This window comes from Diospyros lotus, chromosome 3, assembly GCF_014633365.1.
Source record: "Diospyros lotus cultivar Yz01 chromosome 3, ASM1463336v1, whole genome shotgun sequence".
NCBI lineage: Eukaryota > Viridiplantae > Streptophyta > Magnoliopsida > Ericales > Ebenaceae > Diospyros > Diospyros lotus.
In genome coordinates, this window is record NC_068340.1 from 39,619,902 (window position 1) to 39,646,427 (window position 26,526).

The 26,526-nt window shown below is 33.1% G+C and overlaps 1 protein-coding gene across 10 annotated transcripts; it reads left to right on the forward strand.

Moving 5' to 3' along the window:
- The first annotated feature begins 310 nt into the window (after positions 1-310).
- On the forward strand, positions 311-25,716 carry LOC127797291 (receptor-like protein EIX2). Of its 10 annotated transcripts, none has more exons than XM_052330069.1 (3): positions 311-791; positions 870-961; positions 25,652-25,716. In XM_052330069.1, exons 1-3 carry the CDS (start codon positions 386-388, stop codon positions 25,688-25,690), a joined length of 537 nt encoding a protein of 178 aa, XP_052186029.1. In that variant the 5' UTR covers positions 311-385; the 3' UTR covers positions 25,691-25,716. The 10 variants fall into 10 exon arrangements, with proteins under 10 accessions (XP_052186029.1, XP_052186030.1, XP_052186027.1 ...); XM_052330070.1 differs by lacking the exon at positions 870-961 and adding an exon at positions 22,171-22,262; XM_052330067.1 differs by lacking the exon at positions 25,652-25,716 and adding an exon at positions 23,506-24,788.
- Positions 25,717-26,526: the final 810 nt, after the last annotated feature.

Here is a 26,526-nt window from a genome sequence, read left to right on the forward strand (position 1 = left end):
TTAATTATCTCTACGCACAAACAAACATGACACCAACTAAATTATTTTAAATATTAATTTGAAAAATTAAAAAAAAAACTAAATTAAATATATTTTTTAACTTATGTGACACGGCTGGGATGCACCTTTTCGCTAGTATATACTAAACAAAGACTTATTATACAACTACAAGGACTTATTATACAATTAAGGACAAAGAGCAAAGACTCGTGTGAAATTAATTTTGCATTCATAACTTTCTTTTTAAATTATACTAAACAAAGACTTTGAGGCAATAAGTCATCACATAGTTTTTATATATATACTTCTACCTACGAGGAGGCTGCCAGAAACCAAGCAAATATCATATTCTTCACTCTCTTTATCTCTCCCTTTGCTTTGCATAATGCGGACACTGGCAGTGTTTGTGTTGGTCTGGTCTGTGTGTGCAACAGCCAGCAGTGGAGCTGTGAGTTGCAATGAGAAGGAAAAGCAAGCCCTTTTGGATTTCAAGCAAGCTCTCTCCTCTGATCCTCCAGGCGCTCTATCTTCTTGGTCTCCCCATGTTCACGACTCCGATTGTTGCAATTGGAGAGGTGTTCACTGCGACAACATGACCGGTCGAATCGTTGAATTGCATCTTTCCGATCTAAATTTAACAGGCAATCTTACACCTCCGCTGTTAGATCTGAAATTTCTGAGTTATTTGAACCTGAGTTACAACAATAATTTTGGAGGCTCTCCCATTCCAAGTTTCTTAGGTTCTATGACAAGTCTCGTGCATCTGGATCTCTTTGAAGCTGGATTTAAGGGTTTGATTCCTCATCACCTTCGAAATCTGTCCAACATCCGTTACCTTGATCTAGGATATAACGATGGGCTATATGCAGACAATCTCAATTGGATTGCTCATCTTCGTGCTTTGGAATATCTTGACATGAGTAATGTCAACCTTAGCAGGGAAGTTAATTGGCTTCGAGAGGTGAGCAGCCTTCCTTCCCTTTCAGAATTACATTTGAGTGATTGCCAGCTTGAGAATTTGACTCCCTCACTTGAACATGTCAATTTTACATCCCTTACAACCCTTGATCTTTCTTTTAATAATTTCAATTGTGAGATACCAAAGTGGTTATTCAATCTTACTAGCAGCCTTCGAAGCCTTTCTCTTTATAGTAACTCTTTGTATGGTTTTATACCATATGAGGTTGGGCAATTCAAACATCTTCAAGAACTTGGACTATCTAATAATAAATTGAATGGTCCAATTCCTGAATCCCTTGGTAATTTGTCATCCTTGGAATTATTAGATCTCTTTGGAAATCAATTGAATGGTCCAATTCCTGAATTCATTGATAACTTGTCATCCTTGAAATCATTATATATCTTTAAAAATCAATTGAATGGTCTAATTCCTGAATCCCTTGGTAACTTGTCATCCTTGGAATCATTACATCTCTTTGGAAATCAATTGAATGGTCCAATTCCTGAATCCCTTGGTAATTTGTCATCCTTAGAATTATTAGATCTCTCTGAAAATCAATTGAATGGTCCAATTCCTGAATCCCTTGGTAAGTTGTTATCCTTGGAATCATTAGATCTCTCTGAAAATCAATTGAATGGTCCAATTCCTGAATCCCTTGGTAACTTGTCATCCTTGGAATCATTATATCTCTCTGAAAATCAATTGAATGGTCCAATTCCTGAATCCCTTGGTAACTTGTCATCCTTGGAATCATTAGATCTCTCTGGAAATCAATTGAATGGTCCAATTCCTGAATCCCTTGGTAACTTGTCATACTTGAAATCATTAGATCTCTCTAAAAATCAATTGAATGGAACTCTTCCAAATAACATTTGGGTTCCATCTTTTCAATTGGAAGTTCTTGGCCTTAGTTCTTGCAAAATGGGTCCATATTTTCCTTCATGGCTAAAAACACAAACATCTCTTTACTACTTAGATATTTCCAAAACTGGGATATCAGACATAATTCCACACTGGTTTTGGGATTGGGCTTTACATAAGAACTATATTGATCTCTCAGAAAACCAGATTGATGGTGACTTAACCTCAGTTATTCTAAATTCCACTATGATTGATATTAGCTCTAACAGATTTAGAGGCAAACTACCACATCTCGGTTCAAATGTTCAATTTTTTAATATTGCAAATAATAATTTTTCAGGATCTATTTCCACTGTCCTTTGCCAAAAGGAAAATAACCAAAATACATTAGAACTTTTGGATGCTTCATATAACCTTTTGTCGGGCAAACTTTCTCATTGTTGGATGAATTGGAAATCCTTGATCCATGTCAACTTGGGAAACAACAACTTATCTGGTGAAATTCCCATCTCAATGGGTTCTTTATCCAAGCTTCAATCGTTACAGTTGCATAACAATAAATTACTTGGATATATACCTTCATCATTGGAGAATTGTCAATTTTTGGGTCTTATGAATTTGGGTGGAAATGAATTGACAGGGACTATACCAAGTTGGTTGGGACATATTACAAATCTGTCAATTCTCAGCTTAAACTCGAACAGATTTATTGGTAGCATTTCACCAGATATATGCCACCTTTCTTCTCTTATAATACTTGATCTTGGCAATAATAACCTAGTTGGATGCATTCCGAAATGTCTGAGTCATATCATTGAGATGGTTGCCACAAGTAAATCAAAATTTGACACTTTTATTTATTACCGCAAAAAAGACTACGAGGAAGGACTTTCATTGGTCACGAAAGGAAGGAAATGGGAGTATAAAGAGATTCTACCACTTGTTAGGAGCATAGATCTTTCAAGTAACAACTTGTCTGGATCAATTCCTTCTGAAATATCAAGTCTTGCAGGAATACACTTTTTGAATTTATCTCATAATCAATTCATTGGAAAGTTGCCGGAAAAACTTGGAAACATGAAAATGTTAGAGTCTCTTGATGTCTCAAGAAACTATCTTTCGGGTGAAATTCCTCAAAGCATCTCAACCTTGACATCTCTTAGTGACTTGAACTTGTCATTCAACAACTTGTCTGGAAGGATCCCTACGAGCACTCAACTCCAAAGTTTTAATGAATCTGGATTCATGGGCAATCCAGGACTTTGTGGGGCTCCTCTCAAGATAAATTGTACCGATCAACAGAACTATCCAAAAACAACATTTGCAGATCATAAAGATGTTAAAGAGTCTGAAATGTTTGGATTTTATATTAGCATGATACTTGGATTTATCATTGGTTTTTGGGGAGTTTATGGGACTCTTTTATTGAAGAAAACTTGGAGACATGTTTATTTTCAGTTTATTGATGACATGAAGGACCACATATATGTCGTTGCAATTCTATCAATGAATTGGATGCGTAGAAAGTTTGAGAGGTCAACTGATGAAAATTAAATGATGTCATCTTTTTTGAGGTATTGTTTGAAGTCCTTTCAATAAAATTCTAGCAAAAAAAAATAAAATAAAAATACTCTTTCTTACCCGCATTTATTGTAAATTAATTTACCCATTTTGGTTTCTTTAAAATAGGAAAAAAGAAAACCAAATACTATCTTGAAGTTCAACGAAAGTTTCCCCAGTCAATGTGCCTTTCTTATACTAATACTACCGTCAAAATCTCGTCGCTCACAACGTAACGTGGCAGGTTCGGAGGATGACTGACCGTAGCATTGCCCAATTTATATATTTAGAATGGATGAAAGCTACTTAAAATCCACATAGGCACTTTGGTTTAGATTTGATTACTATTGGTCTGGGCCCAAATGAACATTCAAAATGAAGCCCAAATCCTTTTAATCTAAATTAAGCATTTCAGCTTTTGCCTTTAGGCGTAATTGTAAAATAATATTTATTTTATTATTTTTTATTGTAAAATAATATTTATTTTATTTTTTTTAAAAAAATTTAATATAATATTTATTTATGAAAAATCATTAAGCGTTACCATTGAACACTTATTAAGGCCACTTGTAAACGTGTATTTAAGATATATTTAATATATTTTATTTTTAACATCTAAATTCTCGTATTAATTATTTATATTATATATTTTAAAAATATTTTATTAATTAATAAAAATATTTAAATATTAAAAGAATATATTAAACACATCTCAATAAATACACATCTTTTATGAAAAAATCTATTTCCAGCCCACAAAAATACCTTCCACAACCAACACATTTGATAGGTTAAATGCCACATTTGACAAGTGAAATGCCACTTTTACCCTTCTATGCAGCCACCCATTTGCTCCATCTCTCCCTCTCTTATACACCCATTTCCACATCTCTCTCTCATTCTTTCTCTCACACCATCCTCGTTGCCATAGGTGGGTAGCCGCGACGAACCCGACCACCCTCAAACCCCCGAATATACACACACCCCATATATATACACACACACAAACACACTAAGTATGGCCATGGTTACGTCCATCAAGAAGGGAACCACGATTCATGGTCAAAGAACCTTTAGGTTCCTGATTGTGAGTGGTCAGGAACCCTAGTGTTCCCCAATTCCCATGGGTCGTGGAACCCAACCATGCGTGGTTGGGAATTTTTTAATTTTTATATTATTTTAATTAAATTTTTTTATTGTAATAAAATAAAAATAGAATTAAAAAAAATAATACTATTAAATGAATTCTTTTTGAATATCTATATCTTTAAGTAACTCAATAGGATAGATTAACTAATAAATATTAAAGATTCAATACGTAAAGATAAAAATATTAAATTTCGAATTAAGCTTCCTATTTTGATATCATTATTTAAATAAAATTTTATTGTAAAAACCTCATTTGATCATTATCAAAGAAAAATATTTTTATTTCTTTTGGAATTGAATCATCCATGATTTAAAAAAAAATTCTAAATATCAAATTCTTAAATTATACATATTTAAAAAATTTAAAACTTACACTGTTGGTTTTTTTATTTAAAAATTTTCAAATATTGTAGTCAAATAATTTTTTTAAAAAAATAAGTATTGATATTTAGAATACTTAATTGATATTTAAAATTAAGTATTAAATTTAAAAAAAATTAAAAAAATTGGAGAGTCCCTAACCGCTGTTGGTCGGGAGCTTCAAGGGCCCCCGACAACGGTCGGTCGAGGGATCGAGGAGCCCTCCAACACTATCAGTCAAGGGTTTGTCGAACCCCCGTCGCCCTCGATCGAGGGCAATGGGTCGGTCATGGCCAACCAATCACGCAAGTGTATATATATGTGTGTATGTGTGTGTGTGTATGTATGCGTATATGTGTGTTTGTGTGTATATATGTATGTGTGTGTTTGGGGGCGATGGTGATCGTCGGCCACAATGAGAGCAAGAAGGTGATTGCAAATATGGGTGGTTGGAAGTAAGCTGATGGAAGGAAGATGGTTGCGACTGTGGGGAGCAATAGGGGAGGAAAATGGCTATGGAGGGTAAAATAGAAATTTTGAAAAATATTGGTGAATTTTGACAAGAGTGACTTTGGAGAGCAAATTTGGGAGCTACTAATAGAATTTTTCATCTTTTATTAGTTCGAAGGGGACAAAGTAGCTCCCAGGGCATAGGTCAAGTGGTTGGATTACAATAAGTTAGAATTTGCATCAGTAGGTCATGAGTTCGATTCCTTGCCCTGCGTAATGAGACAAAGTCTCCACCTATGATTTACCTATTCTATAGAAATCGAGGTCAAGAGCGATAGAGAATCGAGCAAGGAGGATAATCCGAATGAGACAAAACATTAAAACCAATAATTGGTTAGCAGGGCCCAATCAAAAAACCCAAAATACTCTTTTGATTAGCCTGATATTTTTGCCTTCTCTGGTAGGATTAGGGCACATAAGTCAAACTCACTATGAAACCTCTATTCCTTGCCCAATTGATATGGTAGATGGCCGTGACATTTAATTCTTCCATATAATATTACATCTAAATTCTTCCTGAATATAAGGTACAAGGAGTCTTCTAAAATCTAATTAAATTAAAACCACGTGGGCTTTTGTAAAACTAAATTAAAATTATAAGGAGTTTGAGTGAAAATTTTTTAACCTTATTTAAATGAAATGGGTTATTTTGAAAAAAATTAAAAAAATAGTGAACCTTGCCAATTTAGTATCACTTAATTTGTTAAGAGATAGAATTCTACCATAACTTTTCGACAAAGAGTAGAACTAACCACTTTTTGAAGGAAGAAATGTAAAATTAATCATACCTTTGAGTGCAGGTTAAAACAATACAAATAAAGAACTTTAAGAGTAATATACCTATATGTTTAACCAATAGATCAATAAACTAATAAAAATAATTTAGAGTAATATACCTATATGTTTAACTAATAGATCAATAAACTAATAAAAATAATTTAAGACTATACTTAACAACTAAGGGTTAATTAAAGCAATAATAACCCAACTTTACATTCTATTATTATTTGGTCACTGAACTTTGAAATGTTACCTATTAGTCACTGATATTTCAAAACGGTTACTGTTTAGTCACTAAATTTTGAAATGTTACCTGTTAGTCACTGATATTTTAAAACTGTTACTGCTTAGTTACTGAACTTTAAAATGTTACCTATTAGTCATTGATATTCCAAAATTGTTATACTGAACTTTAAAATATTACCTATTAGTCACTAATATTTCAAAACTGTTCCTCATTCGTCACTCGTGAACTTAAAGTTCAGTGACTATTGAGTGACGGGTGAAAAACGATTTTGAAATATCAATAACTAGCAGGTAATATTTTAAAGTTCAGTGACTAAGCAGTAACAGTTTTGAAATATCAATGACTAATAGGTAACATTTTAAAGTTCAGTGATTAAGTAGTAACGATTTTGAAATTTCAGTAACTAACATGTAATATTTCAAAGTTCAGTAACTAAGCAGTAATCGTTTTGAAATAGCAGTGACTAACAGGTAACATTTCAAAGTTCAGTGATCAAACAGTAATAGAATATAAAGTTGAGTTATTATTGATGTAATTAACCCTAACAACTAACCCTTAATACTAGAAAATCACATCTCCCTCACTTAAACTTATAACACCATTATTTACATAAACTCTTGCATAATTTTACTCTTTCAAAGTGCTTGGTTGGTCAGTGTTAGGAGTAATCTCTCCCTACTCCACCTTTACTTCAAAGCTTTCACCCATCTATCACCTTTTTTTTTCCAACAAAATACTAAATTTAAATCACAATAATTCTTTATAAAAATAACTTAAATTAATACTAGAAAATCATGATTTCATAATATAGATAGATGGGTAATGCTAATCAATGTTAGGCAATGGTTAATAAGATTAATAAATACATCTTATTATTGCCCCCACGGGCGTAGCACGGATGGCAATAATATTAGATAATATTTATTTATTACACTTTATCTTAAGCTATAAAATGTTCTTATTAGTTGATAATAAAGACATCATATGTTACAATATTTCATCGACTATTAAGAGTATTTGTAGTTAAAAAAAAATGTAATAAATAATATTATCTAAAAATAAGATACATTTATAATAATGCTAATCATCAATCATAAATGTTTCACCATTATGTGAAGTACTGTGCGAAATTAGAGTTGGTTTTGAAGAGTTAGCATTTTTTTTAATTTTGAATATAATATTCAATTTAACGATACTTATAATAGATTTTGCTAATGTTTGAATAAAATTTGCTTGTTAAATGACTCATTTTATATATCAAAAATATAATATAAAATATAATATTTATACTTCATAACAATATGAAATACAAGATTAAATAATAAAGCATATTTCATAACAATATGTATGAACATGAAATGCCATCTCTATTGATCATCAAAATAAGTCTATAGTATTCTAATACAAAATTATTAAGTGTACAAAGCCCTATAAACAAAATCAAATAAAATAAAAAAATTTATTTTATTTTTTTAATACAGGTTAATGGGTTGGGTTACAACTAATTCAAATCTGGTGGATCGAAGCAGCCGAAAAAAGCAATCCAAGAAAGTATCTGGTTTCACCTGTCCGACTCACGAATCAACCCACCACCAGATCTGGCTCTAACACCCATCTCCTTCAACATTAGCTAGGGTTTCTTCTTCTCCAAATCTCCATCGCCGCTGTGGCGCTTGCTGCAGTCGCCGTCATCCGCAGCCTGATACATGGGATTGACTATTGTAATATTCTAAAATTTAAAAATAAATAATAATTATTCAAATCGGTGTTTAAGGAAATTAGTGAATATTTGAGAATTTAAGAGAAATAATTTATTTATGTGATTTTGAGGAAAATAGGGAATTAAAGGTAATTAATTAAATTATTTGGGGATATTTATGAAATTAATGAAAGAATAAAATAAATTAATTTAGTGAATTTTTAGAAGTTTTAGGGTGTAAGTGATATAAGAAGGAAATGAAAGTTCGGGCGTATGTGCAATTAAAGGAAATTAGGGGTGTTGAAATGTTAATAGCGAAGTGGCCGCAATTCACCTTAAATTTAATGATATGCATATATATGTATGAAAATGTGGGCTGGCCGAGTGGCACTCGGGCGTGAGGGAGGCGGGTAGCTCGCGAGTTCGAATTGCTAGAGGCGTGCGCGCGGCTAGGGAAAATTGACTGATTTTAATTAGCCTCTAGGCACCTGAAATGGCGTCGTTTCTGCAAGGCGGTGGTGCCTTCCAGCGGCCGCCACGTGGCTCTTTCCCAGCCATTCTTTTTGCACCAATTTAAGGCCCAATTCGGGCCAATTTCACACGCAAACAGAAAGAATTTCAGCAAGAAAAATAAGAAGAAGAAGATCGCGCGCACAATTAAGAAAATAGAGAAATTTGGGGAAAAAATTTGGATTAAATTCAGTTTAATTGCGATTTAATTAGCTAGGTAAGTAAAGAAACTAGTATTAAGTACGGTTGAAATTTCATTATGGGTTCAATTTTATTAATTTTGGGAGTTTAATCTATTTTACAGCGTGTATTATTTTGGTGGCATTCAAGCGTAGAAATGCTATAAACAGCTAAATTGAGGCAAGCTCCCTTTACCCTTGCGATCTCTTTTCATTTTGTGAACCCCTCGTCTTCTCTCAATTCGTTTCGGTTTCGCGTATTAATTATACGAAATGAGAATTTTATTAGTGTGATTTAATTTAAAATAAATATGAGACTTATGGGGATTTTAATTGTGGGGCGTCTACGTGAGATTTTAGATGATTAAATTATTTATATTACACGGTTAGATTTAATTAATGTGAGCCATGATTTTATTAATTGCTAGAGAAACGTTTTACTTTGCTGCGGGAGTACAAGAAAGGCAGGAAACAGCCGTGTAAAAACAAGTTCCTAACCCTCTCCTTATGTTTTTTAATTCCCATGAGAGACTCCGTGGTTCCTTGTATTTTACGCCCCCCTTTACTCTAATTCGGTGCCTAGTATTATTTATTAAGATATTATTCAATTATTTTAATTTAAATTAAATCCGAAACTTCTAGAGTTTTATTTATTGTGTGTCTACGGGGGTTTGTACTGCCCCCATTCCTTTCGGAAAGATGCAAAACCCAGCTTGGGGACTAGGTTCCTAGACGTGCGGGATTATTTACGATTTTCTCGGGTTTATTTATGGTTCGGATAGAGTTATCGAGCAGTAGAACATGGGTCAGCTATTTGGTGATGTTGGGGTAGACTATTGTACGGCCCTGAAATGGACCGTCGGGTGGACATTTCTAGTCACTGGCCGTTGACCGGTGCCGGGCACTGCTGACAAACTCTGTCAGTATGTGATTTACTGCATGACTAATTACATTATATTGCTGTTCATGATTTGATATGCACATAGGTACGGGATGCATGTTGGGATATTCATTTATTGAGTATACTTGGACATGGACATTCTAGCTTGGTTAGGTTACATTCAGCATAGGCATATGTATCGCGTGTGGTTTACTATGTGGGTGAAGCATGGCCTGATGCCTGGATGTATGGGCGCCAGTATATCACGTTGATGCTCACTACGCCATTGCATTTTTATGTGCATTGCATGGTTACTGGTAGTTATCAGATCTCGGACGGGAGGACTGTTCCGAGGGAGCCTCTGGCTCGGGTGTCGGGAGTACCGACACGGACACACGGGTAATGGGAGCACCGACCCAGGATAGCGTCCGTAAGTTTGTTGGAAATTTATGTTGCCTTTCAAGGCAGCAGTAGGTTGGTATGAAACTTGGGTGCCGTGTGTCTTATGTGGGCCCCAAGGATCGGTATGTGCTTTTATTATGCTATACTATTGTGTTGTAGCGTCTCATGATTTATGTGTACCTAAGGGTATATTCTGGGGAGAGTTTTCTAGATATGTTCAGCCTTCAGCCTTTTTTTCTTTATGCTTACTGAATCTCTCGACTCACTTTGCTTTTCATCATTACAGGTAGTGGCAGCGTGGGCCAGGGCAAGGGAGTCAGCTTTGAGCGGCAGAGTTAGTATGGTGTACAGGCAATCCTGTCAGTCTCGGTCAACTCTGATAGTTTAGTAGAATTTACTCTATTATTCTTACTGTGCCAGGTTATTTCTCGAGTCTCATGTATGTCAGCACAAGAGTCTGTATCCATTTATTTATCTTGTGATCTCTGTGCTAACGGGGTACCCGTAGTGCATGCATGTGTATATGGTTTCGTTTCCGTTGTTTTAATTCTTGTTTATGCATGTCAGGGTGATTCTTGTCTTGTGGTTCATTTTTTCTCCTTCCATAAGTACTCCCATTCGAGTAATTCGAGTGATTGGGGAATATTCGAGCTGGGTGCTTACAACTATTGTCGTCGCAACTTTACACGCTGTCACTGTACTGTTGAAGGTTGATAGTGGATGGGACTGGTTAATTACCTTGAGTGTAAATGACTATCCGTTGCTTACTCAAGATGTTATCCTACTTTCTGATTCATATATGCTTAATGTTCTATGTCTGTTGGAGGGAATTTGATTTCAATGTTGCTCTTTACATTGCTATATACAAATTTTTGTAAGAGAGCAGTGTATTGTACAGTGCCAAGACCTATCCAATGTGATAACACATAGTTCATATGGTCAAATTGGGAATATTTGCTCTTTCTTCAACATAATGCGGCAGGTTCGGAGGATGAGTGACCGTAGCATTGCCCACTTCATATATTTAGAATGGATGAAAGCTACTTAAAATCCAGAATAGGTAGTTTGGTTTAGATTGATTACTATTGGTATGGGCCCAAATGAACATTCAAAATGAAGCCCAAATCCTTTTAATAATCTAAATAAAGCATTTCAGCTTTGCCTTTGGGCGTAATTGTAACTGTAATTGAGCTATAATTATTCGGAATTGGTTCATTGGATCAATAGGAGGACCCTTGGGCCAAGCATTATCTTTAAAAACTTTGGGTTCAATTCACAGAACAACTTGGGGCAACTTGAATTTCAACCACTTAATCAAGCATTGGCTAATTAATAGTAAATTAGAAGTTTAAAATTCTAAATTCAACTCTTGCCATGTTTATTTTGATAAATAATTCATATATATATATATATATATTAAAATGTATTTATATTCATAGAAAAAGAAAATCAGTTATGAGCTTGTTCTCTCTATTCCAATATGATATTTTTATAGGTTTTGGGCTGTTTTTGTTTGAGCGGGCTTGGTTATCAGGTTTCCTCTTGTTTTCTGTAACATTTTTGTAATTAAATGTAGGTCTCGTAACATGGTTGATATATTATTTTTTTATTAATTTATCTTTTTTTAAATAATTAAAGAATTTTATTTTCAAGTGGGGATCATATTCAAATACTTAATGAGAGCAATTCCTTTCATTCTTCCAATAATGCAACTTTGTTAGGGTGTCAAAAAATATCCAAAAATTAGTGAATCGGATCGAACCTGTCTTTTGGATTAATTATATAGTTCAAATGTTAGGTTATGGTTCTAAAAAATTAAGAACCGATATATTTGGTTTGATTACTAATTTTTTTTTAAACCGTAGTTCGAACCGAACCGGAACTGATATTATATTTATATATATATATATTATAATATTTTGGAAGAGGAATGTGTTGATGCTGCTCTTGAATTTTTTGGTCTGTTTTTAAGACTTTGAGTCTTTGACTTGTTGGGAATACTTTTTGATGTTGCTATTGGTGGTAGTGGGAATTTTGCTTTGATTATGTTACTTCAATTTTAATCTATTAGTTTTTGTTTATTAAACAACAACAACATATCCAGCCTTTATCCCACTATGTGGGGTCGGCTACATGAATTCTAGACTTCCATATATTTCTGTCTTTTGTCATATCTTCATTTAGATCTATATATTTCATATCAAATTTTAATGTCTCCCCAAAGTCTTCTTGGGTCTACCTCTACCTCTTTTTGTGACTAATTGTTCCATTTCATCAACTCTCCTCACAGGAGCGTCTCTTAGTCTCCTTCTCACATGACCAAACCATCTTAGTCTAGTCTCTCTCATCTTCTCCTCGATTGACACTACTCCTACCTTATTACGAATAACTTCATTTCTAATTTTATCCTTTCTTGTATGTCCGCACATCTATCTTAACATCCTCATCTCCGCTACACTTGTCTTTTGCTCATGCTGGTATTTGACTGCCCAATATTCCGAGCCATACAGCAAGACTGGTCTTATAGCTGTCCTATAAAATTTTTCTTTCAATTTTAATGGGATTTTACCATCACATAACACCCCCGATGCATTTCTCTATTTTAGCCAACCTGCCTTAATTCTACATCTTTTTGAATCATTGATCCCAAATATCGAAAATGGTCTTTTCTTTGTAAGATTTGGTCTTCTAATTTTATTATAACATCATCCACTCTTGCATTTTTACTAAATTTGCATTCCATATATTCTGTTTTCTTTCTACTTAATTTAAATCCCTTAGGTTCTAAATTGTTTCTCCACAACTGAAGCTTAGTGTTCACTCCTTCTTTTGTTTCATCCACCAACACTATGTCGTCTGCAAATAGCATACACCATGGCACATCTGTCTGAATATCTTTAGTGAGTTCATCCATTACTAGGGCAAATAAGTATGGACTTAGTGCAGAACCTTGATGCAATCCTATTGTAGTTGTAAATGGTTTAGTATCCCCTCCGCATGTTCTAACCCTTGTCTCTACACCATGATACATGTCCTTAAGAGCTTGTATATATGCTATTTTAACTCATTTCTTCTCTAAAACCCTTCATAATACTTCTCTAGGGACCCTATCATAGGCTTTTTCTAGATTTATAAACACCATATGTAGGTCCTTCTGATAATCTCGATACCTTTCCATTAGACGCCTCAGTAAATATATAGCTTCCATTGTTGACCTATTAGGCATGAAACCAAACTGATTTTCTGACACCTTTGCTTCCTTTCTGAGCCTCTACTTTATTACTCTCTCCTAGAGTTTCATGGTATGACTCATTAACTTAATTCCTCTATAATTTTCACAGTTTTGAACATCTCCTTTGTTCTTGTATATAGGAACCAAAGTACTCTTCCTCCACTCATCTGGCATCTTTTTTGATTTAAGGATGGAGTTAAATAGTTGCGTTAGCCAGGAGATGCCCTCTTCTCCCATGCATTTCCATGCTTCTATTGGTATATTATCTGGTCCCACTGCCTTATGATTTTTCATCTTTTTTAATGCTTGCCTTATTTCATTTGAACTTATGCGTCGATAGAATGTGTAGCTCACATTCCGTTCGGAGTTACTAATATGTCCTAACCTAACTCTTGTGTCACCACCATCATTGAATAATTTTGTGAAATACTCATTCCATCTCTCCTTAATCGCTCCCTCATTTACTAAAACATTTTGATTGTCATCTTTTATGCATTTCACTTAATTTAAATCTCGTGTTTTTCTTTCTCTTGCTTTAGCTAATTTATATATATCCCTTTCTCCATCTTTTGTATCAAGTCGTTTATATAGATTCTCATATGCTTTTGACCTTGCTTCACTAATAGCTCTTTTTGCTGCCTTTTTTGCTTCTTTATAATTTTTTTGATTTTCTTCATTGTTGCATTGATATACCGCCTTATAGCAAGTTTTCTTATTTTTAATTTTCAATTGTACCTCTTCATTCCACCACCAAGACTCCTTAAGGTTAGAGGCTCTACCATTTGTCTCTCCAAGGACTACCTTTGCCGTGCTTCTCAGAGCATTAGCCATTTCTTTCCACATTTGGTTTGTCTGTTTTTCTCCATTCCATTCCCTTCTACCCCTTAATTTTTCTTTGAAAATTAGTTGTTTCTCCCCTTTTAAATTCCACCACCTGATTTTTGGATTTTGTTTTATGTGATTTTTTCTCTTCCAATTTCTTACTTGGACGTCAAGTACTAGAAGTCTATGTTGAGTAGTCAAACACTCTCCCGGTATCACCTTACAATCCCTACAACATAACCGATCCTTTTGTCTCATGAGGAAGTAATCTATTTGGGTGCTTGAGGTGATATTTTTATATGTGATTAAGTGTTTGTCACATTTTTTGAACCTAGTATTGGTTATAATGAGCCCATATGCCATAGCAAAGTCTAGGATAGATTTACCCTTATTATTAATTTCCCCGAATCCATACCCTCCATGTACCTCTCTATATTCGTTTCCGTCTCTACCCACGTGCCCATTTAAGTCACCTCTTATAATCACTTTCTCTCCTCTTGGTATCATTTGTATGAGTCCCTCTAGGTCCTTCCAGAATTTTACTTTTATCTCATCACCTAACCCCGCTTGTGGTGCATATGTACTAAAGATATTCATAGTCATTCTTCCTAGACTAATCTTCACCATAATAATCCTATCCCATACTCTCTTGACATCCACTACCTCATCTATTAAGCGTTTATCCATAATAATCCCCACTCCATTTTTCGCTCGATCAATTCCTGTGTACCATATTTTATATCCAGCTTCTGATAAAGTTTTTACTTTTTTCCCTACCCATCTCGTCTCTTGAAGGCACATAATATTAATTTTTCTCCTAATCATCACATCCACCACTTCCATAGCTTTACCTGTTAATGTTCCTATGTTTCATGACCCAATCCTTAATCTATGATTTTGTTTTTGGCCTTGACTTTGGATTTAGTTTTTGTTTATTATTATTTTTTAATTATTATTATTCATGAACTCTTTTATTTTTATATTTTTATGCGCTATTGCTATACTAAATGGTCGATATAATCTCATTTAATGAGATAGTTTATGAATTATTTTGTTCTACTTTTACTTCAAGACTTGAAGCATTTAGGTTGTGTTCTCTTTATTTTTCAATTTTCAGTTTTGAGTTTTGAATTCATTTTCAGTTTTCTATTTTGATAGTTTGTTTTTAGAAAATTGAAAACGCATTTTTTTTGTCATTTTGAAAAACTATTTCTCAAAATAGGAAAATTAGAAAACGCGTTATCTTTGAAATTTTTAAAATATTTTTTTAATGATATTTTATTCAATAAATTATAAATATTTAATGTTAATATATTATTAAAAAAATATATACATTTTAAAGTTAATGAATTTTGTAATATTTTTTTCCATTACAATAATAAAATATGAATAAATAAATAAATAAATATATTTTAAATTTAGAGTTTATTTTGGATGAAAACATTTAAAATAACTTTTTGTTATTTTGAGTTTTCTTTTCTTTTTTTTTGTTTTAAAAAATGTATTTTTAAAAATAGTAAAGAGAACGCCTTTTCATTATTTTAAAAAATTGAAAACTAAAAATGACTTGAAAACAGTAAAAAGAACGCAATCGTAGTATCTGTGTATGTACGTCATTTGAAGGTGCAAGTGTCCAAAGCAAAGTTTAAGAGTGTTAACGGTTCAGATTGATTCGATTCTATAAAAATTTAGTAATCGAACCATTTTAACGAGTGTACTAGTCAACAAAATCACACACACACACAGATATATATATATATATGTTATACTTTGTGCTATATTATTATAAATGTACAACATATCATTATAAAAAAATCACAATTAGAAAAAATCACATTTCATCATCTAAATAACATTATATATATATATATATATCAATCATGACAGTATCTAAATAACATTATTTATATAAATGATAAATTCAGCATTGGTGTTGGTAGCTATAGATCACATCCTTACCTCAATAGTGCACAAGATTGTGTTCAAACCCTAATCATAAATCACAAGCAATCTAGGAGTGTGGTAAATTTATTTAATAGATAATAAAAAAAAAACACTTAATACATATAGTGATCGCTTAACAATTAAAAAATATTATGTTTAATTCTTGCAGTATAAAATATCAATATTTAGTATGTTAACTATTAAAAATTATTATTTTAAGTCATTATTGTAATTGATAGTAAACGAAACTATTATCTACATTATGTAAGATTTCACGTCACATAAAAAAAAAAATCACATTAGTAAGACATTCCAAATTAAGTTTAATATATAAATATAATATTCGATTTTTTAATAATTAAAAGTGTTTGACATTTAGTCTCTGACATAAAAAGAGAGACCAAATTTGTAAGCACCCCCGCACGGATATCTCAATCACCCGAACTACCTGAACGGGAGCCCATACGGAAGAAGAAAGAATGAAATACAAGATAAAAACTACCCTGACATGCATATACAAAAATCAAACAGCGGAAGCTAAACTATACATATGCATGCACTACGGGTACTCCGCTAGCACAGTAGACACCTAATAAATAAATAAATATAGCCCCCTGTGCCGACATACATGAGAGATGACATAGTACAGTAAAAAATAATAGAGTAAATCCTACTCAGACATTAGAGTTAATGGGGAATGATGGGACTACTTATACACCATACCAACTCTATCGCGAGATGCTATCTCCCTTACCCTTGACCCACACTGCCACTACCTGGAATGATGGAAAGCAAAATGAGTCGAGAGACTCAGCAAGCATAGAAAAAAGGAAAGGTTATAGGCTGAACATATTTAGAAAACTGTCCCCAAAACACTAACCCCCAAGCACACACAAGCTATGAGATGCTACCACGTAATAGTACAGCATAATGAAAGCACATACCGGTCCTTGGAGTCCACACAAGACACACGGCACCCAAGTCACATACCAACCTGTCGCTACCTTGAAAGGCAACATAAATCTCCAACAAACTTGTGCGAGCTGTCTTGGGTCGGCGCTCCCGTCACTCGAATGCTCGCGTCGATCTTCCCGGTCGAGCTGTAGAATAATTGAGTCGTAGGCTCCCTCGGAACGGTCCTCTCGTCCGATCTGTGAACTGTCGGTAACCATGCAATGCACATAAAAATGCAATAGCGTAATGAGCATTAATGTGATACATTAGTGCCCATACATCAAGGCATCAGGCCATGCTCCTCTCACATAGTAAACCACACGGGATGTATATACCTGTGTCGGATGCAGTCTAACAAAGCTAGAGTGTATGTGTCTCAGTAAATGAATACCCCAACATGCATCTTGTACCCATGTGTATAACAAACCATGAACGATAGTACAACATAACATAATATGCAATAAATCACATACTGACAAGGCTAGTCAGCAGTGTCTGGCACTGGTTAATTGTCAATGACTAGGAGTGTCCACCCGATGATCCATTTCAGGGTCGTACAATAGTCTACCCTAACGTCACTAAATAGTCGACCCCTGCTCCATTGCTAGATAGCCCTAACCGAACCACACCCGAGAAATCCATAATCAAACCCATACATCTTGGAACCTAGTTCCCAAATTGGGTTCAACATTATTCTGAAAGGAATGAGGGTGGTACAAACCCCCGTAGACACACAACAAATAAAACTCTAGAAGTCCCAGATTTAATTTAAATTAAATCCAATGAATAACAACTCAATAAGTAATACTAGGTGCCGAATTAGCGTAAGAGAGGGGATAAAATACGAGAAATCAGAAAATCTCTCCTGGGAATTAAAGAACATAAGGAGAGGGTTAGGAACTTGCCTTTACACTGTCATTTCTTGCTTTTCTCGCACTCCCACTGCGTAGTAAAATGTTTCCTAGTAATTAATAAAATCGTAACTTCTATTAAGTAAATCTAACCGTGTAATGTAAATAATTTAGCCGTATAAAATTCTTAAACATATAGCGCTTCTAATACTTTTTACCAACGTAGGCACACCGCAAATAAACTCCCAACGAGACTCATATTTAATTTAAATTAAATCACGCTAATAAATCCTCATTTCGTATAATTAATACGCGAAATCGAAAAGAATTAAAGGAAGGTGAGGGGTTCACAAAATGGAAAGGGATTCTAAGAGTAGAGGGGAGCTTGCCTCATTTAAGCTGATTACAGTGTTTTTATGTTTGAACGCCATTAAATTAATATACACTGCAAATTAAGATAAACTCTCAAAATTAATAAAATTGGATCCAAAATAAAATTTCAACCGTACAAAATGATTATTACATATTATTCTACTTACCTAATTAATTAAACCATGATTAAACCTTGATTAATCTTGAATTTTCTCAAAAAAAAAAAAAAAATAGCCTCTACACGCACTTCTTCTTCCAATTTTCCTTCCAAAATCACCTCTGGTTGCTGCTAAAAAATGGTGGCTGAAGCTCGCTGAAATTGGCGAATAAAATAGCAAAAACGTGCGGTTGTAAGTGAGCCTCGTGGTAGCCCCGCATGCACCACCGCCCAGCCCCAAAACCTCGTTTTGGGGCTGGGTTTGCTGAAAAATCAGCAATTTTCTTCCCCCAGCGCGCAGCCACGTCCTAGCCAGCATGCGCCCTTGTCGCCTGATCTGCCTTCCACCTTGTTAATATTATGCACTTCATTAAATATAAAGTGACTTGTCAACCCTGCTTAAAATTGCGCCACAGCCCCCAGAGTTTCCTAAATTGCCACTCATACACCAAACTCCCTTTTCCTTTATTACACTTATACCCCAAATTTTCAGAAAATCTACTAAATTAATTTATTTTTCTATTTTCATAAATACTCTCAATCAAATTAATTATTCTAATTCTCATTTTCTCAAAACAACATAAATATTTTTTTATATTCTCAAATATTTTATAATGACTTCAAATATCAAAATTAATAATTAATATTTATTTCCAAATTTCGGGATGTTACAAAATTTAATAAACAAAACCTAAATTTTATAAAAAGGCTTAAAATATTCAATAAGTGAGCTAAATTTCATAAAAATTACCTAAAAAATAAAAAAGCATGAATTTTATAAAAAGATTACAAATTTCATAATAAAGAGCTATTTTTTTTAAAAAGACCCAAATTTCTTTAAAATACCCAAAAATTTCATAAAAAGATCTAAAAATATTTTTAAAAAACCTAAATTTCATCAAAAGATCTAAAAATTTCATAAAGAAGAAGACCTAAAAATATTCAAAAAAAAAAAAGACCTAAAAATGTTATAAAAGACCTACAAATAATAAGAAAAACCTATATTTCATTTTATATTTCATAAAAGACCTAAATTTCATTTTATATGTCTTATTTATATAATTTTTTTTATTTTTAGATCTTTTATGAAATTTAGGTCCTTTTCTATTATCTTTAAGTATTTTTTATAATTTTTTAGGTATTTTTTGAATGTTTTTAGCTATTTTTTATGAAATCTGTAGGTTTTTTTATATAAAATTTAGGTCTTTTTTTTATTATTTTTAGGTATTTTTAATAAAATTTTTAGATCTTTTTAATGAAATTTAAGTCATTTTTTAATATTTTTAGGTCTTGTATGAAATTTAATTTTTTTATTAAATTTGATCTTTTTTTCCGTATCAAGAACCAAATGTTAAGTTTTTTTAATTGTTAAGAGATCAAATGTGAATTTTTTAATTGTTAAGGGATCAAATATCATATTTATATTTATGTATTAAATCTAATATTATGTGCCTTATTGATGTGGTATCCAATCGCAAAAATGGGTGTGTGTACACACTAACAGGCAGTCACAATAGTAAGGATTTAAAATAATATTTTTTAATAATTTAAATACTAATTGTTGATGTTTTACACTTTTGAGACTAGACATCATATATTTTAGTTGTTGAGAGACATTTGCATGTATTAAGCCAAAATATAATCACTTGAATTTTTATTGATAGTTAAAAGATAATCTACAAGTTATATTTGTAAATAGTAGCTATAGCTAAAAAATAATTCATAAAAATGGATAATAAAAATTTTGAAAATAATATTTATATAATATAATATTTATTTATGAAAAATCATTAACAGCGTTACTAATTAACACCTGCTAAGGCCACTTGGAAACGTGTATTTAAGATATATTTAATGTATTTATTTTTAATATCTAAACATTCATATTAATTATTTATATTATATATTTTAAAATATTTTATTAATTAATAAAAATATAAAAATAAAATATATTACACACATCTCAACGAATGCACATCTTTTATCAGTTCAAAGGGGACAAAGCATTGCCCGCATGGGTAGCCCAGTTGGTCAAGAAGTGAGGTACAAAGTGCCTTCTGTGGTGAATCTTGGACCAAGACCGAGGAATGTCTCGCAAACAGTAGTGTGGGGTACCTCTCTCCAAAGTGAGGGGCTCCTTATGCGCGGTGAGCTCGGGTCTAGCCACTGCGTCCAGCTGGGTCACCATGATTAACCCCCCATGTCCTGTCGAGTCAGGTGTGGAGGGCACCTGGGATGAGCGATTTCACCTTTGGACCAAAAGGGACAAAGCATTAAAACCAATAATTGGTCAACAGGGGCCAATTAAAAAACCCAAAATACCCTTTAGTCTTTTTTATGAAAATTTTAGATCTTTTTATAAAATTTAGATCTTTTTTGAATATTTTTAGTTATTTTTATAAAATTTAAGATTTTTTTAATCAAATTTGGTCTCTTTTTTCATATCAAGGATTAAATATTAATTTTTTTAATTATTAAGAAACCAAATGCCATATTTATGTATTAAAATTAATTTGATATACATTACGAACGTGACTTTTTTTCTTGTGACGTGACATCTTACATAATGTAAATAATAACTCCGTTTACTTTCAGTAACAATAAGAATTAATAATTTTTAATTATTGAAATACCGAATCTTGACATTTTACATATTAGAAATCAAATACCATAAAGTTTGTAAAAGATATTTTTTAACTTTTAAATTATAATTAGAGATATCCTATATATACCATAAAGATGTTTTAAAAGTTATACTATTTATTTAAAAAATCTAGTGATTTGATAAAAAAAATTTACAACTAACAGAAATGCTCAAATTTCAGTCATTTAATATAATTTTTCATTTGATAACTTTCTTTATCCTCTTGAAATTAATTATCTCTACGCACAAACAAACATGACACCAACTAAATTATTTTAAATAATAATTTACAAATAAAAAAAAACTAAATTAAATATATATTTTTTTAACTTATGTGACACGGCTGGGATGCACCTTTTCGCTAGTATATACTAAACAAAGACTTATTATACAACTACAATGACTTATTATACAATTAAGGACAAAAGAGCAAAGACTCGTGTGAAATTAATTTTGCATTCATAACTTTCTTTTTAAATTATACTAAACAAAGACTTTGAGGCAATAAGTCATCACATAGTTTTTATATATATACTTCTACCTACGAGGAGGCTGCCAGAACCCAAGCAAATATCATATTCTTCACTCTCTTTATCTCTCCCTTTGCTTTGCATAATGCGGACACTGGCAGTGTTTGTGTTGGTCTGGTCTGTGTGTGCAACAGCCAGCAGTGGAGCTGTGAGTTGCAATGAGAAGGAAAAGCAAGCCCTTTTGGATTTCAAGCAAGCTCTCTCCTCTGATCCTCCAGGCGCTCTATCTTCTTGGTCTCCCCATGTTCACGACTCCGATTGTTGCAATTGGAGAGGTGTTCACTGCGACAACATGACCGGTCGAATCGTTGAATTGCATCTTTCCGATCTAAATTTAACAGGCAATCTTACACCTCCGCTGTTAGATCTGAAATTTCTGAGTTATTTGAACCTGAGTTACAATAATTTTGGAGGCTCTCCCATTCCAAGTTTCTTCGGTTCTATGACAAGTCTCGTACATTTGGATCTCCATGAAGCTGGATTCAAGGGTTTGATTCCTCATCACCTTCGAAATCTATCCAGCATTCGTTACCTCAATATAAGAGATAACTATGGGCTACATGCAGACAATCTCAATTGGATTGCTCATCTTCGTGCTTTGGAATATCTTGACATGAGTAATGTCAACCTTAGCAGGGAAGTTAATTGGCTTCGAGAGGTGAGCAGCCTTCCTTCCCTTTCAGAATTACATTTGAGTGATTGCCAGCTTGAGAATTTGACTCCCTCACTTGAACATGTCAATTTTACATCCCTTACAACCCTTGATCTTTCTTTTAATAATTTCAATTGTGAGATACCAAAGTGGTTACTCAATCTCAGCAGCCTTCAAAGTCTTCAACTCTCATTTAACTCTTTTCACGGTTTTATACCATATGAGGTTGGGCTATCTGATAATCAATTGAATGGTCCAATTCCTGAATCACTTGGTAATTTGTCATTCTTGGAATCATTAGATCTCTCTGAAAATCAATTGAATGGTCCAATTCCTAAATCACTTGGTAATTTGTCATTCTTGGAATCATTAGATCTCTCTGGAAATCAATTGAATGGTCCAATTCCTAAATCCCTTGGTAACTTGTCATCTTTGGAATCATTATATCTCTTTGGAAATCAATTGAATGGTCCAATTCCTGAATCCCTTGGTAACTTGTCATCTTTGGAATCATTACATCTCTCTGGAAATCAATTGAGTGGTCCAATTCCTGAATCCCTTGATAACTTGTTATCCTTGGAATCATTACATCTCTCTGGAAATCAATTGAATGGTCCAATTTCTGAATCCCTTGGTAACTTGTCATCCTTGGAATCATTACATCTCTCTAGAAATCAATTGAATGGTCCAATTCCTGAATCCCTTGATAACTTGTCATCCTTGGAATCATTAGATCTCTCTGAAAATCAATTGAATGGTCCAATTCCTGAATCCCTTGGTAACTTGTCATCCTTGGAATCATTATATCTCTCTGAAAATCAATTGAATGGTCCAATTCCTGAATCCCTTGGTAACTTGTCATCCTTGAAATCATTAGATCTCTCTAGAAATCAATTGAATGGAACTCTTCCAAATAACATTTGGGTTCCATCTTTTCAATTGGAAGTTCTTGGCCTTAGTTCTTGCAAAATGGGTCCATATTTTCCTTCATGGCTAAAAACACAAACATCTCTTTACTACTTAGATATTTCCAAAACTGGGATATCAGACATAATTCCACACTGGTTTTGGGATTGGGCTTTACATAGGAACTATATTTATCTCTCAGAAAACCAGATTGAAGGTGACTTGTCTTCCGTTATGCTAAATTCCACTGTCATTGATATTAGCTCTAATAGATTTAGGGGCAGACTACCACATCTCAGTTCAAATGTTAAGTATTTTATTATTGCAAATAATAATTTTTCAGGACCTATTTCCACTTTCCTTTGCCAAAAGGAAAATAAACAAAATACATTAGAAGTTTTGGATGCTTCATATAACCTTTTGTCGAGCAAACTTTCTCATTGTTGGATGAATTGGCAATCCTTGATCCATGTCAACTTGGGAAACAACAACTTGTCCGGTGAAATTCCCATCTCAATGGATTCTTTATCCAAGTTTCAATCATTGCAGTTGCATAACAATAAATTATTTGGATATATACCTCCATCATTGAAGAATTGTCAATTTTTAGGTCTCATAAATCTGGGTGGAAATGAATTGACAGGAACTATACCAAGTTGGTTGGGACATATTACAAATCTATCAATTCTCTGCTTAAACTCAAACAAATTTACTGGTAACATTCCACTACATATATGCCATCTTTCCTCTCTTATAGTACTTGATCTTGGCAATAATAACCTAGTTGGAAGCATTCCAAAATGCCTTAGTAATATCACTGAGATGGTTGTCGCAAATACATCATACTTTGGTGCTCTTATGTATATTAACTATACAACATATGAGGAAAGGCTTTCATTGGTCATAAAAGGAAGGGAATGGGAGTACAAAGAGATTCTACCACTTGTTAGGAGTATAGATCTTTCAAGTAACAACTTGTCTGGATCAATTCCTTCTGAAATATCAAGTCTTGCAGGATTACACTTCCTGAATTTGTCTCATAATCAATTCGTTGGAAAGTTGCCGGAGAAACTTGGAAATATGAAAATGTTAGAGTCTCTTGATGTCTCAAGAAACCATCTTTCAAGTGAAATTCCTCAGAGCATCTCAAACTTGACATCTCTTAGTGACTTGAACTTGTCATTCAACAACTTGTCTGGAAGGATCCCTACGAGCACTCAACTCCAAGGCTTTAGTGAATCTGGATTCATGGGCAATCCAGGACTTTGTGGAGCTCCTCTCAAGATAAACTGCACCGATCAACAGAACTATCCAAAAAGAACATTTGCAGTTCGTAAAAATGTTAAAGAGTCTAAAATATTTTGGTTTTATGTTAACATGATATTTGGATTCATCATTGGTTTTTGGGGAGTTTGCGGGACTCTTTTATTGAAGAAAACTTGGAGACATGCTTATTTTCAGTTTATTGATGACATGAAGAACTACATATATGTCATCATAATTCTAACAATGAATTGGATGTGTAGAAATGTTGAGAGGTGAACCAATGGAGATTGAATGATGTGATCTTTTTTAGGGTATTGCTTGAAGTCCTTTTGATAAAATTCTTGCAAAAAATAAAATAAAAATACTCTTTATTGTCGCATTTAATGTAAATTAATTTGCCCATTTTAGTTTCTTTAGAATAAGGAAAAAAGAAAACTTAATACTATCTTGAAGCTCAATGAAAGTTTCCCTAATCAATGTGCCTTTGTTGTACTAATACTACCGTCAAAATCTCCTCGCTCACAACATAATGCGGCAGGTTGGGAGGATGAGTGACCGTAGCATTGCCCACTTTATATTTAGAATGGATGAAAGGCACTTAAAATCCACATAGGCACTTTGGTTTAGATTGATTACTATTGGTATGGGCCCAAATGAACATTCAAAATGAAGCCCAAATCCTTTTAATCTAAATAAAGCATTTCAGCTTTGCCTTTGGGCGTAATTGTAATTTGAGCTATTATTATTCGCAATTGGTTCATTGGATCAATAGGAGAACCCTTGGGCCAAGCATTATAATTTGTCAAAACTTTGGGTTCAATTCACAGAACAACTTGGGGCAAAATTGGGGGGTAGGACCAGATTGGAGAGGTGGGGCTTCCATTAGGAATAGGGTGGGGAAGGAAGCATAGTAAGTAAGAAAATCAAAGAGCGCAGAGGGAATGCGGCTGGCTCTCATGCATTCTTCTGCTTGAGTTTCTGCAATTGCCAATTCGAGTACGGAGTTTTGTTTTCCGGAGAGAATTGTTATATCTTGTGTGATATTTAATTTTAATAAAGAATAAATTTATGTAATATATCACATCACTTATATAATATATTGATACTATATATTATACAAAATTAATGAAAATTAATTAATTAATATAACATAACATATAATAATAATAATTTACATTTTTAAATTATAACAGTACCTCTGCCTGCCTCCACTTGATATGCAGCCACAGTTTATTCTTCCAGTGTTCCAACAGCCGCCATGAGCCCCACTGCTCTCTCTCTCTCTCTCTCCCTCCCGCTTCTTAATTGGCCGCCTCAATTTCTGGCTATGTGTCTGCTTGTGGGCTGTCTCGCTTTGCAATTATCAACATATTATTATTTACAAGTCATTCGTGTCATAAATTATATTTTATTTTTAAATTGAAAAAATAATATTATTAATTAATATTTATTATTATAAATTAATAAAAATATTTGACTTACAAAAATAAAATAAAAATGTGAAGAATATAAATAAATTTATGAAAACACTTACTTATAATATTACCTTACTTGTGGATTCTCCCCCGGATACAGCTCTCGTTTTGTATCATCAAATATATATATCTTATAAATTCATTTAATTTCTACCTTCTCGCTTTGATTGATTTAGCTCTCGCTTTATTAAGTGGTTGAAATTCCCAATAGAATTTCAATCACTTAATGAAGCATTGGCTAATTAATAGTAAATTAGAAGTTTAAAATTCTTAAATTCTAAATTCAACTCTTGCAATGTTTTTTTTTTTGATAAATAATTCATATATATATATATATTAAAATGTATTTATATTCATAAAAAAAGAAAATCAGTTATGGGCTTATTCTCTCTGTGCCAGTCTGATATTTTTACAGGTTTTGGACTGTTTTTGTTAATATGTTTTTACTAGTACCGTGAACCCATACAAACCACCCCATCTACATGAACCAAACAAAACAAAACAAACCCTTTAACTGATAACCAACTTGAATGTTTAGTCAGCTTGTATGATAAATGGGCGTTGTAACGCTCCATTTCTCGAACGTGTTATAATTCAGGATAATTTTGAGATAATTATTATTA